At 42.2% G+C, this 18,128-nt stretch overlaps 1 protein-coding gene across 3 annotated transcripts; it reads left to right on the top strand.

The window, feature by feature from the left end:
* The first annotated feature begins 1,582 nt into the window (after positions 1-1,582).
* Positions 1,583-17,630, top strand: eva1c (eva-1 homolog C (C. elegans)). Of its 3 annotated transcripts, none has more exons than XM_071364960.1 (8): positions 1,583-2,195; positions 3,218-3,423; positions 6,102-6,225; positions 7,065-7,157; positions 8,011-8,154; positions 14,347-14,412; positions 14,905-15,120; positions 15,797-17,630. In XM_071364960.1, the coding sequence occupies exons 1-8, from the start codon at positions 2,063-2,065 to the stop codon at positions 16,141-16,143; spliced, it is 1,329 nt and encodes a 442-aa protein (XP_071221061.1). In that variant the 5' UTR covers positions 1,583-2,062; the 3' UTR covers positions 16,144-17,630. The 3 variants fall into 3 exon arrangements, with proteins under 3 accessions (XP_071221061.1, XP_071221060.1, XP_071221059.1); XM_071364959.1 differs by having other exon boundaries at positions 1,585-2,195; positions 7,065-7,211; positions 14,929-15,120; XM_071364958.1 differs by having other exon boundaries at positions 1,585-2,195; positions 7,065-7,211.
* The last annotated feature ends 498 nt before the right edge of the window (positions 17,631-18,128 follow it).

Below are 18,128 nucleotides of genomic sequence, written 5' to 3'. Positions count from 1 at the left end.
GCTCGTTGGGCGCGCACGAGCAGTGTGGGTGTAATAATTGAATAACATGGATTTCTACATTTACCTTGCGACGCTCGTGCACGCGACGTGTCCGGTCTGGTCAGCATGTTATTATGCCCCATGGAAGCGCGCACATCATTTTCGTATGTTGTTGTCAGCCAACCCATCTATGTAGCTAGATGCTAAATAATTGTATTGTAAAAACACACACACACACACTCTATTCACTTACTCCTGCAAATATAACAACCGTCTATGTTTTCTGAGCTGCATCTTCAAATCCGTATGTCCATCTCCTATAAATTTGAAACAATATTAACAGCTATCCAGCTTAGTTGTTTTTAAACAGATAACGTAACGTTAGCTAGCTAATTGAGATGACGTCATGCTAGCTAGCTATCTTTATTAGTAATTTTTAGCATATTTGGACAGTACTTGATTAGACAGTAATTGTTTAGTTGGTAATACTTTTGTCAGGTGGTTAACAGAGTGTTAGGGTTGCGTCAATCAAATCTGGTATCAGGATAAATGTGATGCAGAGTCACTGAATATACTATAAGTACTTTTATTAAACTCAAGCAATAAATGGTAAATGCAATTTTCGTATATACGGGTTCACTGTAACACCTCGCAAGGCAGAACAGAGAACTGGCTTATTCTTACAGAGTTCTTCTTATATACTTTGACAGAAATAGTTCCCGCTTCTGAGCCGGCCTGTCAGAGTAGAGGCTGAGTGTGGTTTAGACTTACTCAGCCTATCGTTGGCGCACAGGCTGGTCCCAGCCCACAGGCGCTCCTGCTGTCCGGTGTTGCAGATTACCTCATTGTTTTCTATGCATGTGTCAATAGCTCAACATATTGTTCCCGCCTTGAAACATTGTTTTCTATGTATGTGTCCTCATTTAACATACTGTTCCCGCTCAAGGTTAACCACAGCCTCTCAGCTAGTTACACTATCTGGTGCACAATGTTACTTCCAGCACACACACACTGTTCCCATGATAGGCCAAGCATATTTTCAACCCTCACAAGAGCTTCAGCAGTTGGATTCAGTGTCCAGATAACTAATCAATAACTGTACTGTCAAAACCCTGCTCGTAAAATTTGCTAGGTTGCTAATTAATGAAGCAGCACTGCTAGCTAGACTGGGTAACGTTAGTCCCTCAAGTTAGTTAGTTAGTTAGCATAACTTTATCTGTCAGGGCAGCTTTTGAGTCAACATATTGAAATGTAAATTACTCGAATCTGGCTTAATATGAAGTCAATAACTCTGTGAATAACATCATCATAAGCGAACAAAATAGGCTATAGTAATAGCAAGCTAACAAAGTTTACCTCAGGTTCTCCTTCTCATCTTTGAGCTGAAGAATCGCCCGCTCCCGCCGAAATATATTTGTTTCTGACGAATCCAAAAAAAAGACTTTATTTTTTACACAGAAATTCTGGTTTATTAAGGCAGCACAAAATAATAAAAGGCAGGGCAGGCCAGGGCTCATGTTTGGAGTATTCATTGCAGTGTGTAGCTAGTTTTACACCATCCCCGGAAAGGAAAATCGACTCCGGATTGAGACAAAAATCATTCGGGAAAGCCCGTGTCCGGTGACGTCAATGCTAGGGACTATACAGCCTGGCTGACGCGACTACACATCGAAGATATTCTGGATCTGGTGTCAACCAGACTACTATCACTATCCTACAGGAAGGAGACAAGTTACTTTAATTCTAACAGTTTTCCTTCTTTTGCGGACGTTTTGGGTGAAGGCACTGGGGTGTTTTTTTTAAAGGGACTACGCTGAAAAAAAGAGAAAACGGTTTTGTTTCGGGAACATCAACGCGCCGTAACTGTGTTGTTATCTGCTGTACTTTGATATAAACTACATAGACTGTTATTTCCCTTTATTTCTGAATGTCTGTGTGGAGTCAAAGTCATAACTTGGCGCAGGTGTAGTTGAAGGCTATGTGGCGTGATCATGTATCATTCCGATAAGTCCGCCTTTCCTGTCGGAAGCGTGGAGACTTGAGGAGAGAGGCGAGCCCCCGAACATGATCTCACGGAGCGGGAATGCGAGGAGCCATGAGCTGGTCGGGTTCCCACGGCGGGCTGAGCTGCTCTCGGTCCGGGATTAACCTGCTCTACCTCTCGCTGCTGCTCTGGAGCTCCTGCTCTGGCATGGACGGACTGGCTGATTTCTCAAGTTAGTGTGATGATGATGATGATGATGATGATGATGATGATAGGTGTGGTGGTGATGAATATTGGTGTAGTGATGAAGATTGGTGTGGTGATGGTAATAATGATAGGTGGTGTGGTGATGGTAATAATGATAGGTGGTGTGGTGATGGTAATAATAATAGGTGTGGTGATGGTAATAATGATAGGTGGTGTGGTGGTGATGGTAATAATGATAGGTGGTGTGGTGGTGATGGTAATAATGATAGGTGGTGTGGTGATGGTAATAATGATAGGTGGTGTGGTGATGGTAATAATGATAGGTGGTGTGGTGATGGTAATAATGATAGGTGGTGTGGTGATGGTAATAATGATAGGTGGTGTGGTGATGGTAATAATGATAGGTGGTGTGGTGATGGTAATAATGATAGGTGGTGTGGTGATGGTAATAATGATAGGTGGTGTGGTGATGGTAATAATGATAGGTGGTGTGGTGATGGTAATAATGATAGGTGGTGTGGTGATGGTAATAATGATAGGTGGTGTGGTGATGGTAATAATGATAGGTGGTGTGGTGATGGTAATAATGATAGGTGGTGTGGTGATGGTAATAATGATAGGTGGTGTGGTGATGGTAATAATGATAGGTGGTGTGGTGATGGTAATAATGATAGGTGGTGTGGTGATGGTAATAATGATAGGTGGTGTGGTGATGGTGATAATAATGAAGAAAGGTGTGGTGATGATGAATTTGTTTTAATGTAGGCCTATTGATTTTAATTACTTTTGAATAAGACGATTACATCATAATTATCTTCTTCATCATCGTCTTCATCATCCATAATTGTTGAATATTTAGTGTCTTGGTTGATCAGTAAACCACGATCAATTTAATTGATTGGTGATTGAGGAGTGTCACTGTCTTATAAGGATCAATTGAATTGATTGGTGATTGAGGAGTTTCACTGTCTTATAAGGATCAATTGAATTGATTGGTGATTGAGGACTGTCACTGTCTTGTAAGGATCAATTGATTTCTCTTAACAGAATACCTGTCCCGGATCACTACCAGTCACTCTGTGCATGCGTGCGACGGGCAGCAGTTGCGTCTCTACTGTCCACGCCACTCCACCATCTCTATCCAGTCGGCGTTTTACGGACGTGCCGACGCACGGCTCTGCACCAACGACGACGTGACGGCTGCGGACGCCAGAGCGGCGAACTACAGCTGTTCCGCGTTTACCGCTCTACAGGTGTGTTTGTTTTAGTGGTCACACATTGTTCCGTCGTAGGAATGCTTTTGTTGCACCGGAATAGGTATTTTCCCGCAGTTTCACTCTGCCGAATGATCGAGTCATTCAATGTTTTGTGTAACGTGGTAAGCATCCATGACATGTATGCCTGAGTTGATCAATCCCCATAGGCAAGGAATCATATAGAAACATTTCGACCGACTCTTCAAGTAGGTGTAAGTTTAACTTCTTGATCATGAATTATTAGACTCGTCTCTGTCTCTTTCTCTTTCTCTTTCTCTTTCTCTCTCTCTCTCTCTCTCTCTCTGTTTCTCTCTCTCTCTCTGGAATATCTGTGGGGTCTTAGAATATTCACTCTGACAGACGCAGGTTCCTTCTGGGAATAATAAAGTTATTCAGAATAAGTTTTTAAAAGGTGGTAAAGTATTATAGTAGTGGCTCATTTTATTTTCAGAATTAAAGTATAACACCCAAAACCAAGGCTACATAGAGATATCGGCTGGGATTCAATCCAGTCAGTAGAGATGTGTTATAGATCAGTATAGATGTGTTATAGATCAGTAGAGATGTGTTATAGATCAGTAGAGATGTGTTTTAGATCAGTAGAGATGTGTTATAGATCAGTAGAGATGTGTTATAGATCAGTAGAGATGTGTTATAGACCAGTAGTAGAGATGTGTTATAGATCAGTATAGATGTGTTATAGAGCAGTAGTAGAGATGTGTTATAGATCAGTAGAGATGTTATAGATCAGTAGAGATGTGTTATAGATCAGTAGAAATGTGTTATAGACCAGTAGAGATGTGTTATAGATCAGTACATGTGTTATAGAGCTGTAGAGATGTGTTATAGATTAGTAGTAGAGATGTTATAGATCAGTAGAGATGTTATAGATCAGTAGAGATGTGTTATAGACCAGTAGAGATGTGTTATAGATCAGTAGTAGAGATGTGTTATAGACCAGTAGAGATGTGTTATAGATCAGTAGTAGAGATGTGTTATAGATCAGTAGAGATGTGTTATAGATCAGTAGAGATGTGTTATAGATCAGTAGTAGAGATGTGTTATAGACCAGTAGTAGAGATGTGTTATAGATCAGTAGAGATGTGTTATAGATCAGTAGAGATGTGTTATAGATCAGTAGTAGAGATGTGTTATAGATCAGTAGAGATGTGTTATAGATCAGTAGAGATGTGTTATAGATCAGTAGTAGAGATGTGTTATAGATCAGTAGAGATGTGTTATAGATCAGTAGTAGAGATGTGTTATAGATCAGTAGTAGAGAGGTGTTATAGATCAGTAGATATGTTATAGATCAGTAGAGATGTGTTATAGACCAGTAGAGATGTGTTATAGATTAGTAGTAGAGATGTGTTATAGATCAGTAGAGATGTGTTATAGATCAGTAGAGATGTGTTATAGATCAGTAGTAGAGATGTGTTATAGATCAGTAGAGATGTGTTATAGATTAGTAGTAGAGATGTTATAGATCAGTAGAGATGTTATAGATCAGTAGAGATGTGTTATAGATCAGTAGAGATGTGTTATAGATCAGTAGTAGAGATGTTATAGATCAGTAGAGATGTGTTATAGATCAGTACATGTGTTATAGAGCAGTAGAGATGTGTTATAGATTAGTAGTAGAGATGTTATAGATCAGTAGAGATGTTATAGATCAGTAGAGATGTGTTATAGACCAGTAGAGATGTGTTATAGATCAGTAGTAGAGATGTGTTATAGATTAGTAGAGATGTGTTATAGATCAGTAGTAGAGATGTGTTATAGATCAGTAGAGATGTGTTATAGATCAGTAGAGATGTGTTATAGATCAGTAGAGATGCGTTATAGATCAGTATAGATGTGTTATAGATCAGTAGTATAGATGTGTTATAGATTAGTAGTAGAGATGTGTTATAGATTAGTAGAGATGTGTTATAGATCAGTAGAGATGTGTTATAGATCAGTAGAGATGTTATAGACCAGTAGAGATGTGTTATAGATCAGTAGAGATGTGTTATAGATCAGTAGAGATGTTATAGATCAGTAGAGATGTTATAGATCAGCAGTAGAGATGTGTTATAGATCAGTAGAGATGTTATAGACCAGTAGAGATGTGTTATAGATCAGTAGAGATGTGTTATAGATCAGTAGAGATGTGTTATAGATCAGTAGAGATGTTATAGATCAGTAGAGATGTGTTATAGATCAGTAGAGATGTGTTATAGATCAGTAGAGATGTTATAGATCAGTAGAAATGTTATAGATCAGTAGAGATCTGTTATAGACCAGTAGAGATGTGTTATAGACCAGTAGAGATGTGTTATAGATCAGTAGAGATGTGTTATAGACCAGTAGAGATGTGTTATAGATCAGTAGTAGAGATGTGTTATAGATCAGTAGAGATGTTATAGATCAGTAGAGATGGGTTATAGATCAGTAGAGATGTTATAGATCAGTAGAGATGGGTTATATCACGCTTGACATTTAAAGGTAATTTGCAGCGTTTACCACCAATGCAGTCTCTTCGAACGCTGGAACATTACCTTTAAGAGGTTCATAGCCGGAATGGGGAGATCGGATTGAATCCCGGCCAAAAAGTGTCTGTTAGGGTTACCATGTTGTTGTTTGCCGTAGAAGTTACTGTCAGCTACCTGTCAATCACCTGGTGCTTTCTGTAGAAGTTACTGTCAGAGTGTCAGAGCCACAGAGACTGTCAGCTACCTGTCAATCACCTGGTGTTTGGGCCCGACCCCTGTCCTGGGATCATCAAGTACCTCCACGTCACCTACAAGTGTAAACCTAGTGAGTACTGTACGCTACCACTCTCTCTGTCCCCCTCTCGCCCTCTCACTGTCCCCGTCTTTCTCTCTCCCTCACCTCCTCTCTCTCTTTCTGTCCCTCTTTCGCTCTGTCCACCTCTCTCTCTCACTGTCCCCATCTTTCTCTCTCCCTCGCTGTCTCTCTCTCTTTCTGTCCCTGTCTCTCTCTGTCCCTCTTTCTCTCTGTCCACCTCTCTCTCTCACTGTCCCCGTCTTTCTCTCTCCCTCGCTGTCTCTCTCTCTTTCTGTCCCTGTCTCTCTCTGTCCCTCTTTCTCTCTGTCCATCTCTCTCTCTCTCACTGTCCCCGTCTTTCTCCCTCGCTGTCTCTCTCTCTTTCTGTCCCTGTCTCTCTCTGTCCCTCTTTCTCTCTGTTCACCTCTCTCACTGTCCCCATCTTTCTCTCTCCCTCGCTGTCTCTCTCTCTTTCTGTCCCTCTTTCTCTCTGTCCACCTCTCTCTCTCACTGTCCCCGTCTTTCTCTCTCCCTCACTGTCTCTCTCTCTCTCTGTCCCTGTCTCTCTCTGTCCCTCTTTCTCTCTGTCCACCTCTCTCTCTCACTGTCCCCGTCTTTCTCTCTCCCTCACTGTCTCTCTCTCTCTCTGTCCCTGTCTCTCTCTGTCCCTCTTTCTCTCTGTCCACCTCTCTGTCTTTCTGACCCTAAACTGTACTGTGTGAACAAACTTTGCTGACTAAAGTGAGACCCCCCCCCCACCCCACATACCTGCAGTATTTCTGTCAGAAAAATATACATCACAAAGCAAGTTTGTGTTTGTTCTTGTCTCTCCTGTTGCCCCCCCCCCCTCTCCTCCTCCTCTTTGTCAGCTGAGCATAAGAGCAGTGTGGTGTGTGAGGGAGAGAAGCTGACGTTACGCTGTAAGCCCCCCAGAGTGCTGCTCATCTATACAGCTGCTTACGGTAGGGGTCTGGGTCACACCTGTCCCTCACAGGACAGAGGAACACCTCCGTTTGGTGAGTGGACAGCAGAGGAGAGACTCACGCTGTGTTCATAACCAAGTGGGATGGTGGTATTTACCACATAAAACTGGTCAAAATTCCACTTCAACGCCCTTCCAACTGGTAATTGCGAGTGGTTAACTCGTCTATCGTCCCTGAGCTCCGACTTCTCCTACCATGCTGAACTCTGACGTCACCTCGATAACAGCTTTTTCGGGCCGTTAAATGCAACAACATAACATATTTTATAAAAATATATATTTTTTAAACATGAGATCGGCTTGACAAGAAAATCTTCCGAAAGGACTTTAAGGTAAAGTCGAAGCTCTCAGTTAAAAAAAGGCAGATTGATTTATTTTTTGCTATTAATATGTTTTTTTGAACACTGTAAATTTATTTACAAGCATGATATCTGTACTTTTAGTTGATGGTAGACACAGCTTGTTGTTCATTAGCCAATCAGCTTTTCTCCAGCAGTTCAAAGCACGTGAATGCATTCCAACTGGTATTTATGACTGGTAATTTCCACTTTCTCACTTGGTGATGAACGCAGGATCGGCATCAATTCACTTTCAACACTGTCAAAACATTTACTCTGAAGGTTATGGGAATGCACACTTTCAGGTACTATGCATTCACACGCAAAGATCCCAAAACTGATGCAATAATTAAATGCTTGATGGAGTTGGACCGTTAACATGCCTCCATGCTTGTCTTTAGTTGATCCTCTCTCTCTCTCTCTCTTTCTCTCTCTCTCTCTCTGTCTCTCTCTCTGTCTCTCTGTCTCTCTGTCTCTCTCTGTGTGTTGATGTAGAGTGTTTGAATCACAATGCGGTTCACACGCTGTCACAGAGCTGCTACAGCAAACAGAGGTGTGTTGTCGCCGTAGACAACCAGACCTTCAGAGACCCCTGCTACCCTGGAACCAGGAAGTACCTGACTGTACTCTACTCCTGTGGTAGGAAAATACCTCTATGGTCTTACAATATAATATAACTAATAGAATATGACTAATAGAATATAACTAATAGAATATAACTAATAGAATATAACTAATAGATTATGACTAATAGAATATAACTAATAGAATATGACTAATAGAATATAACTAATAGAATATGACTAATAGAATATAACTAATAGATTATGACTAATAGAATATAACTAATAGAATATAACTAATAGAATATAACTAATAGAATATAACTAATAGAATATGACTAATAGAATATAACTAATAGAATATGACTAATAGAATATAACTAATAGATTATGACTAATAGAATATGACTAATAGAATAGAACTAATAGAATATAACTAATAGAATATGACTAATATAATATAACTAATAGAATAGAACTAATAGAATATAACTAATAGAATATGACTAATAGAATATAACTAATAGAATATAACTAATAGAATAGAACTAATAGAATAGAACTAATAGAATATGACTAATAGAATAGAACTAATAGAATAGAACTAATAGAATAGAACTAATAGAATATGACTAATAGAATAGAACTAATAGAATATGACTAATAGAATAGAACTAATAGAATAGAACTAATAGAATAGAACTAATAGAATATGACTAATAGAATAGAACTAATAGAATAGAACTAATAGAATAGAACTAATAGAATATGACTAATAGAATATGACTAATAGAATAGAACTAATAGAATATAACTAATAGAATAGAACTAATAGAATATGACTAATAGAATATGACTAATAGACCCTGCCACATACGTCTCGTGTCTGAGCCGTTGAATTGCGACTCCACTTCGTCTCTATACTCACATTTCGCTTGTTTGATTGGCTTGCGGAAGGAATAACTACACTGTTTGTATTCGTCCATATTCCCAGTCACCTTTCCATGGTTAAATGCAGTGGTTCGCGCTTTCAGTTATGCGCCAATGCCGCCATCGATCCACGGTTTCTGGTTAGGGTAGGTGTAGAACAGAATACAACAGGTGTCGATCTTACCGTGAAATGCTTACTAACAAGCCCTTAACCAACAATGTAGTTTTAAGAAAAATAAGAGTTAAGAAAAATATTTTACTAAATAAAATAAAGGAAAAAAATAAAAGAGCAACAATAAAATAACAATAACGAGGCTATATACAGACGGTACCCGTACCGAGTCAATGTGCGGAGGTACAGGTTAGTCGAGGTAATTGAGGTAATATGTACATGTAGGTAGGGGTAAAGTGACTATGGGGTACAGGTTAGTCTGGGTAATATGTACATGTAGGTAGGGGTACAGTGACTATGGGGGTACAGGTTAGAGGTAATATGTACATGTAGGTAGGGGTACAGTGACTATGGGGGTACAGGTTAGAGGTAATATGTACATGTAGGTAGGGGTAAAGTGACTATGGGGTACAGGTTAGTCTGGGTAATATGTACATGTAGGTAGGGGTACAGTGACTATGGGGGTACAGGTTAGAGGTAATATGTACATGTAGGTAGGGGTAAAGTGACTGCATAGATTATAAACAGCAAGTAGCAGCGTAAAAAAAAAGAAAGGGGTTGTCAATGTAAATAGTCCGGGTCGCCATTTGATTAGCTGTTCAGCAGTCTTATCGCTTGGGGGTAAAAGCTGTTAAGAAGCCTTTTGGACCTAGACTTGGTGCTCCGGTATCGCTTGCCGGGCCCTCCTCAGCCCTTCCTCTAACACCGCCTGGTATAGCTTGGAAGCTTGGCCCCAGTGATTTACTGGGCCGTACGCACTACCCTCTGTAGCGCCTTGCGGTCGGAGGCCGAGCAGTTGCCATACCAGGCGGTGATGCAACTGGTCAGGATGCTCTTGATGGTGCAGCTGTAGAAATCTTTAAGGATTCGGGGACCCATGCCAAATCTTTTCAGTCTCCTGAGAGGGAATAGGCGTTGTCGTGCCCTCTTCACGACTGTCTCGGTGTGTTTGGACCATGATAGTTTGTTGGTGATGTGGACACCAAGGAACTTGAAGCTCTTAACCTGCACCACTGCAGCCCCGTCGATGAGAATGGGGGCGAACTCGCCCCTCCTTTTCCTGTAGTCCACGATCATCTCCTTTGTCTTGATCACGCTGAGGGAGAGGTTGTTGCCATTGCACCACACTTCAAGGTCTCTGACCTCCTCCTTATAGGCTGTCTCATCGTTTACGGTGATCATGCCTACCCCCGTTGTGTCGTTGGCAAAACTTAATGATGGTGTTGGAGTCGTGCTTGGCCACGCAGTCATGAGTGAACAGGGAGTACTGGAGGGGACTAAGTACGCACCCCTGAGGGGCCCCTGTGTTGAGGATCAGCATGGCAAATGTGTTGTTACCTACCCTTACCACCTGGGGGCGGCCCGTTAGGAAGTCCAGGATCCAGATGCAGAGGGAGGTGTTTAGTCCCAGGGTTCTTAGCTTAGTGATGAGCTTTGAGGGCACTATGGTGTTAAACGCTGAGCTGTAGTCAATGAACAGCAGTCTCACATAGGTGTTCCTTTTGTCCAGGTGTGAAAGGGCCGTGTGGAGTGCAATAGAGATGGCATCATCTTTGGATCTTTTGGGGCGGTATGCAAATTGGAGTGGGTCTAGGATTTCTGGGATGATAGTGTTGATGTGAGCCATGACCAGTGTGAGTGCTATGGGGCAATAGTCATTTAGACAGGTTACCTTGGCATTCTTGGGCACAGGTACTATGGTGGTTTGCTTGAAACATGTAGGAATTACAGACTGGATCAGGTAGAGGTTGAAAATGTCAGTGAAGACACTTGCCAACTGGTCAGTGCATGCTTTGAGTACACGTCCTGGTAGTCCGTCTGAATGTTAACCTGTTTAAAGGTCTTACTCGCAATCGGCAACAGAGACCGAGATCACACAGTTGTCCAGAACAGCTGGTGCTCTCATGCATGGTTCAGTGTTGCTTGCCTCGAAGCGAGCATAGAAGGCATTTAGCCTGTCTGGTATGCTCACGTCACTGGGCAGCTCGCGGCTGAATTTCCCTTTGTAATCCGTGACCGTTTGCAAGGGCTGCCACATTCGATGAGTCCTGTAGTCCTGTATTAACGCTTTGCCTGTTTGATGGCTCGTCTGAGGTCATAGTAGGATTTCTTCTAAGTGTAATTGGCTATTCTAAGTACAAACGTTAAAAGACTATATGAACAAAATTCTGGTATTCACGAAGCGTCTCGGAGTGCTGATGTAGGATCAGTTTTGCCTTTTACAGAGGCATTCGGAAAGTATTCAGACCCCTTCACTTTTTCCACATTCTGTTACGTTACAGCCTTATTCTAAAATTGACTAAATCGTTTTCCCCCCTCATTAATCTACACACAATACCCCATAAAGACAAAGCAAAAACAGGTTTTTAGAAAGAAAAAAATGCAAATGTATTAAATATATAAAATGGAAATATCACATTTCACATAAGTATTCAGACCCTTTACTCAATACTTTGTTGAAGCACCTTTGGCAGCGATTACAGCCTCAAGTCCACTTGGGTATGATGCTACAAGCTTGGTGTACCTGTATTTGGGGAGTTTCTCCCATTCTCCTCATCTTGTGTATTGTATTATTCCACCTCGCAACAGGAAGTTGAGACCCTGACGAGTTCTTAATAATAAAACTTTTTTTTTTTTTTTTTAAATACTCTTTATAAATAAGTCCCCAGGCATCAGACCCCAGACAGCACAAAGACAACAGAGAAAACACCAGGTTAGAAATAGACTGGGAGAATGGCATCTATAGTGCTCCGCCGACAGACACACTTCCTGTGGAGCTTCCTGTGATTGGACCAAATGCCAGGCCCTTTGTGTGGTCATCGGCTAACAGACATTGTCGTGCGAATGGTAATTGGATTAGGGCTTGTATTCATGAAGCGTCTCAGAGTTGGAGCGCTAATCTAGGACCAGGGCCGTATTCATAAAGTGTCTGAGTTGGAGTGCTGTGTGTGACCTGTCAGAGTCAATGAAACAGACCTGTCAGAATCAATGAAACGGACCTGTCAGAGTCAATGAAACCGACCTGTCAGAGTCAATGAAACTGACCTGTCAGAGTCAATGAAACTGACCTGTCAGTCAATAAAACCGACCTGTCAGATTCAATGAAACCGACCTGTCAGATTCAATGAAACCGACCTGTCAATGAAACCGACCTGTCAATGAAACCGACCTGTCAATGAAACCGACCTGTCAGATTCAATAAAACCGACCTGTCAATGAAACCGACCTGTCAATGAAACCGACCTGTCAATGAAACCGACCTGTCAATGAAACCGACCTGTCAGATTCAATAAAACCGACCTGTCAATGAAACCGACCTGTCAATGAAACCGACCTGTCAGATTCAATAAAACCGACTTGTCAGAGTCAATGAAACCGACCTGTCAGATTCAATGAAACCGACCTGTCAATGAAACCGACCTGTCAATGAAACCGACCTGTCAGATTCAATAAAACCGACCTGTCAGATTCAATGAAACCGACCTGTCAGAGTCAATGAAACCGACCTGTCAGATTCAATGAAACCGACCTGTCAGATTCAATGAAACCGACCTGTCAATGAAACCGACCTGTCAATGAAACCGACCTGTCAATGAAACCGACCTGTCAGATTCAATAAAACCGACCTGTCAATGAAACCGACCTGTCAATGAAACCGACCTGTCAGATTCAATAAAACCGACTTGTCAGAGTCAATGAAACCGACCTGTCAGATTCAATGAAACCGACCTGTCAATGAAACCGACCTGTCAATGAAACCGACCTGTCAGATTCAATAAAACCGACCTGTCAGATTCAATGAAACCGACCTGTCAGAGTCAATGAAACCGACCTGTCAGATTCAATGAAACCGACCTGTCAGATTCAATGAAACCGACCTGTCAATGAAACCGACCTGTCAATGAAACCGACCTGTCAGATTCAATGAAACCGACCTGTCAATGAAACCGACCTGTCAGATTCAATGAAACTGACCTGTCAATGAAACCGACCTGTCAATGAAACCGACCTGTCAGATTCAATGAAACCGACCTGTCAATGAAACCGACCTGTCAGATTCAATGAAACCGACCTGTCAATGAAACCGACATGTCAGATTCAATGAAACCGACCTGTCAATGAAACCGACCTGTCAGAGTCAATCAAACCGACCTGTCAGATTCAATGAAACGATCATGTTGTATGACTGAGTGGAATGTCTTTGAATTGCACTGAATTAAATTCTACTTCCTGTCACTCAAACTCAAATTCTACATCCTGTGGGGTGTGGCCAATTCAATTAAAATTTCAACTCACAAGTTGAATAGGAGTAAATGATAAAATTATGAATTGAGCCCAACCCTGTTATTCACAAAACCTCTCAGAGTAGAAGGGCTGATCTAGGACCAGTTTTGCCTTTTAGATCATCATGAATTAGATTCATATGGACAGATTCTAGATGGATCATAATGAATTAGATTCATATGGACAGATTCTAGATGGATCATAATGAATTAGATTCATATGGACAGATTTTAGATAGATCATAATGAATTAGATTCATATGGACAGATTCTAGATAGATCCTAATGAATTAGATTCATATGGACAGATTCTAGATAGATCCTAATGAATTAGATTCATATGGACAGATTCTAGATAGATCATAATGAATTAGATTCACATGGACAGATTCTAGATAGATCATAATGAATTAGATCCACATGGACAGAGGGATCTGGTCTTAAATCAGGCACTCCTACTCTGAGATGCTTTGTGAATACGGTCCCTTCCTGTGACGCTTCCTGTGATTGGTTCAAATGCCAGGCTCTTTGTGAGGCCATCAGCTGACAGACATTGTTGTGAATATAATAATTTGGGGGTTTAAACTTTCGACCAGTGTTGAAAGGTCCCTTTGGACAGATCATATCGTCTCCATTGATACACAAAACAATACCAGTTTCCCTTTCGGCTGGTTACTTACCAACGCAACAAGTCTGACAGAAAACACTGCTCATCTCTGTGTGTTTGACTCTTTTGAGAGTCCTCTTTTGGATGGACTGTAAGAGTAGTTGGTGTGTTACGAGCGAGAAGTGTGTGTGTGTGTGTGTGTGTGTGTGTGTGTGTGTGTGACAGAGAAGTATAGGAGTACATTCCTCACAGGGAACATTGTGCTTTCCCCTACAGTACCACAGACGTTACTGCAGGAAGCAGACCCAGGTCTACTACTCAGACCCACCTCACACCCCAAAGGTACTGTCATCGATATATAATGAAAACCCAGTTGATTCCTCACTGCGACGTGACAACTATGCAAGGATAAAACAACATGAAATGCTTTATTTAGTTGGTTACGGTCTGGTTTCCCGGATGCACATTAAGCCTAGTTCTGGACTAAAAAGCATACTCAATGGAGAACCTACATCAATCGTGTTTTAATCCACAACTAGGATTAGGGCTCTATACAGTCAGATCCGCTTTAGCCAACATCAGCATAGCAGTTGTTTTGGTGGTGTTGTTGGAGGAGGTGGGACTGTATTAGAGCGATCAAATCCACCAGTGGCTCCCGGCATTATACCTAAAGCGGACGTTGCCGTTGGCTACACAGAGTCCCATAGTAACAGAAATCCCATGCAGTCTTGTTTCCAAGTTCCAACACTGGAATGTGAGATGGAATCTACACCTCTATTAGAATGGGAGAAATACTCATTTATTTTCTTTCATGATTTTTCCCAACTCACCCAGGTTCTCCCCCCGGTCCACCCCCAGCCCACCCGGGTCCTCCCCCAGCCCACCCGGGTCCTCCCCCAGCCCACCCTGGTCCTCCCCCAGCCCACCCGGGTCCTCCCCCAGCCCACCCGGGTCCTGCAGACGTGGCTGTCTATCCTAAGGGCTCCAGAACACCAGGAAACACAGGAGTCATGATGAGTAACTCTGTTATGACTTACTCCTATATTATAGGTACAGGCACGCACACATGCTAACACAGACAGATACACAGACAGATACAGACAGACACACAGACAGACAGATACACAGACAGACACACACAGATACAGACAGACACACAGACAGACAGATACACAGACAGACACACAGACAGATACACAGACAGATACACAGACAGATACACAGACAGATACACAGACAGATACACAGACAGACACACAGACAGATACACAGACAGATACACAGACAGACACAGACAGACACACAGACAGACAGATACACAGACAGACAGATACACAGACAGATACACAGACAGACACACAGACAGACACACAGACAGATACACAGACAGACACACAGACAGACAGATACACAGACAGATACACAGACAGACACACAGACAGACACACAGACAGATACACAGACAGACACACAGACAGACACAGACAGACACACAGACAGACAGATACACAGACAGACACACAGACAGATACACAGACAGACACAGACAGACACACAGACAGACAGATACACAGACAGATACACAGACAGACACACAGACAGATACACAGACAGACACACAGACAGACAGACACACAAACGTATGCAAATCACCCATCTCTGTATTAACCCCCCCTTTTCCTCTCCTCTTCTCTCCTCTCCTCCCCTTCTCTCCTCTCCTCCCCAGAGCACCCAGAGACTGCAGCGTTGCTGTTCACCTCCAGTGTGTGTGTTGGTCTGCTACTCACCCTGCTGGCTGTGTCTATCAGACTGACCTGTAGAGGTCTCCGCCACACACACAAAACACACGCACACAAAACACACAGACGCAGGAGCCAGGAAGAGGAGGATGATGATGAAGAGGAGGAGATGACTGACTGCTCGCTGCTGTCGGACTCAGACAGGCAGCTGGCTTACTGCTGGGAGGAAGTGAGCTACAGGACAGCGGATGCAGAGAGGGTAGAACGCATGGAGAGGAGGGACATGGTGATCCAGGAGATATGGATGAACTCTGATCTCTACGGGACGTCCTGATCTGAACCAGACTCCTTATTTACCACAGTTACACAGCTGGAGTAACAGGACCAGACTCCTTATTTACCACAGTTACACAGCTGGAGTAACAGGACCAGACTCCTTATTTACCACAGTTACACAGCTGGAGTAACAGGACCAGACTCCTTATTTACCACAGTTACACAGCTGGAGTAACAGGACCAGACTCCTTATTTACCACAGTTACACAGCTGGAGTAACAGGATCAGACTCCTTATTTACCACAGTTACACAGCTGGAGTAACAGGACCAGACTCCTTATTTACCACAGTTACACAGCTGGAGTAACAGGATCAGACTCCTTATTTACCACAGTTACACAGCTGGAGTAACAGGACCAGACTCCTTATTTACCACAGTTACACAGCTGGAGTAACAGGATCAGACTCCTTATTTACCACAGTTACACAGCTGGAGTAACAGGATCAGACTCCTTATTTACCACTCAGTTACACAGCTGGAGTAACAGGACCAGACTCCTTATTTACCACTCAGTTACACAGCTGGAGTAACAGGACCAGACTCCTTATTTACCACTCAGTTACATACAGCTGGAGTAGGTTTTAGGTTTTATTTATTCACAGGTCAGAAAACATGTTAAAGACAAAACAGTGCAGATATAAAACATATGAAAACAGTGTGCAGGTTGGAAAACCAAAATGGCTGATATGAAAACCACACCTCAAAAAACAACATACAAATATAAGTACAAAAAGGTGCTTAGCCTGTTAAACAGAGCATACTAATTATAACTGCCCATTATATACTCCGTATACAAGAAAAAACATGTTTGATCATGTGTGTGTGTGAGAGAGTGGCTACAGGGAGCAGATTACTGGGTCATCTGGTCCATCAGACTGACCCCTGACCCCTAGTCTACACTTTGAAGTTATTGAGGGATGTTTTGGTAATGTGAAGATATGAATTACAGAGTATGGAACCTCTGTATCTGATAGAGAATTCTCTATGGTTGTATGCATGGATTTGGGAATGAAACTGGAAGAATACAGTGAAGGGTTTATGGAATGAACCCGGAAGAATACAGTGAAGGGTTTAGGGAATGAACCCGGAAGAATACAGTGAAGGGTTTAGGGAATGAACCCGGAAGAATACAGTGAAGGGTTTAGGGAATGAACCCGGAAGAATACAGTGAAGGGTTTAGGGAATGAACCCGGAAGAATACAGTGAAGGGTTTAGGGAATGAACCCGGAAGAATACAGTGAAGGGTTTAGGGAATGAACCCGGAAGAATACAGTGAAGGGTTTAGGGAATGAACCCGGAAGAATACAGTGAAGGGTTTAGGGAATGAACCCGGAAGAATACATTGATAGGTTTAGGGAATGAACCCGGAAGAATACAGTGAAGGGTTTAGGGAATGAACCCGGAAGAATACAGTGAAGGGTTTAGGGAATGAACCCGGAAGAATACAGTGAAGGGTTTAGGGAATGAACCTGGAAGAATACAGTGAAGGGTTTAGGGAATGAACCTGGAAGAATACAGTGAAGGGTTTAGGGAATGAACCTGGAAGAATACAGTGAAGGGTTTAGGGAATGAACCTGGAAGAATACAGTGAAGGGTTTAGGGAATGAACCTGGAAGAATACAGTGAAGGGTTTAGGGAATGAACCTGGAAGAATACAGTGAAGGGTTTAGGGAATGAACCTGGAAGAATACAGTGAAGGGTTTAGGGAATGAACCTGGAAGAATACAGTGAAGGGTTTAGGGAATGAACCTGGAAGAATACAGTGAAGGGTTTAGGGAATGAACCTGGAAGAATACAGTGAAGGGTTTAGGGAATGAACCTGGAAGAATACAGTGAAGGGTTTAGGGAATGAACCTGGAAGAATACAGTGAAGGGTTTAGGGAATGAACCTGGAAGAATACAGTGAAGGGTTTAGGGAATGAACCTGGAAGAATACAGTGAAGGGTTTAGGGAATGAACCTGGAAGAATACAGTGAAGGGTT

This window comes from Salvelinus alpinus, chromosome 24, assembly GCF_045679555.1.
Source record: "Salvelinus alpinus chromosome 24, SLU_Salpinus.1, whole genome shotgun sequence".
Taxonomy (NCBI): domain Eukaryota; kingdom Metazoa; phylum Chordata; class Actinopteri; order Salmoniformes; family Salmonidae; genus Salvelinus; species Salvelinus alpinus.
Note: the sequence above shows the minus strand (reverse complement) of the source record. Positions and strands in the feature narration are given on the sequence as shown.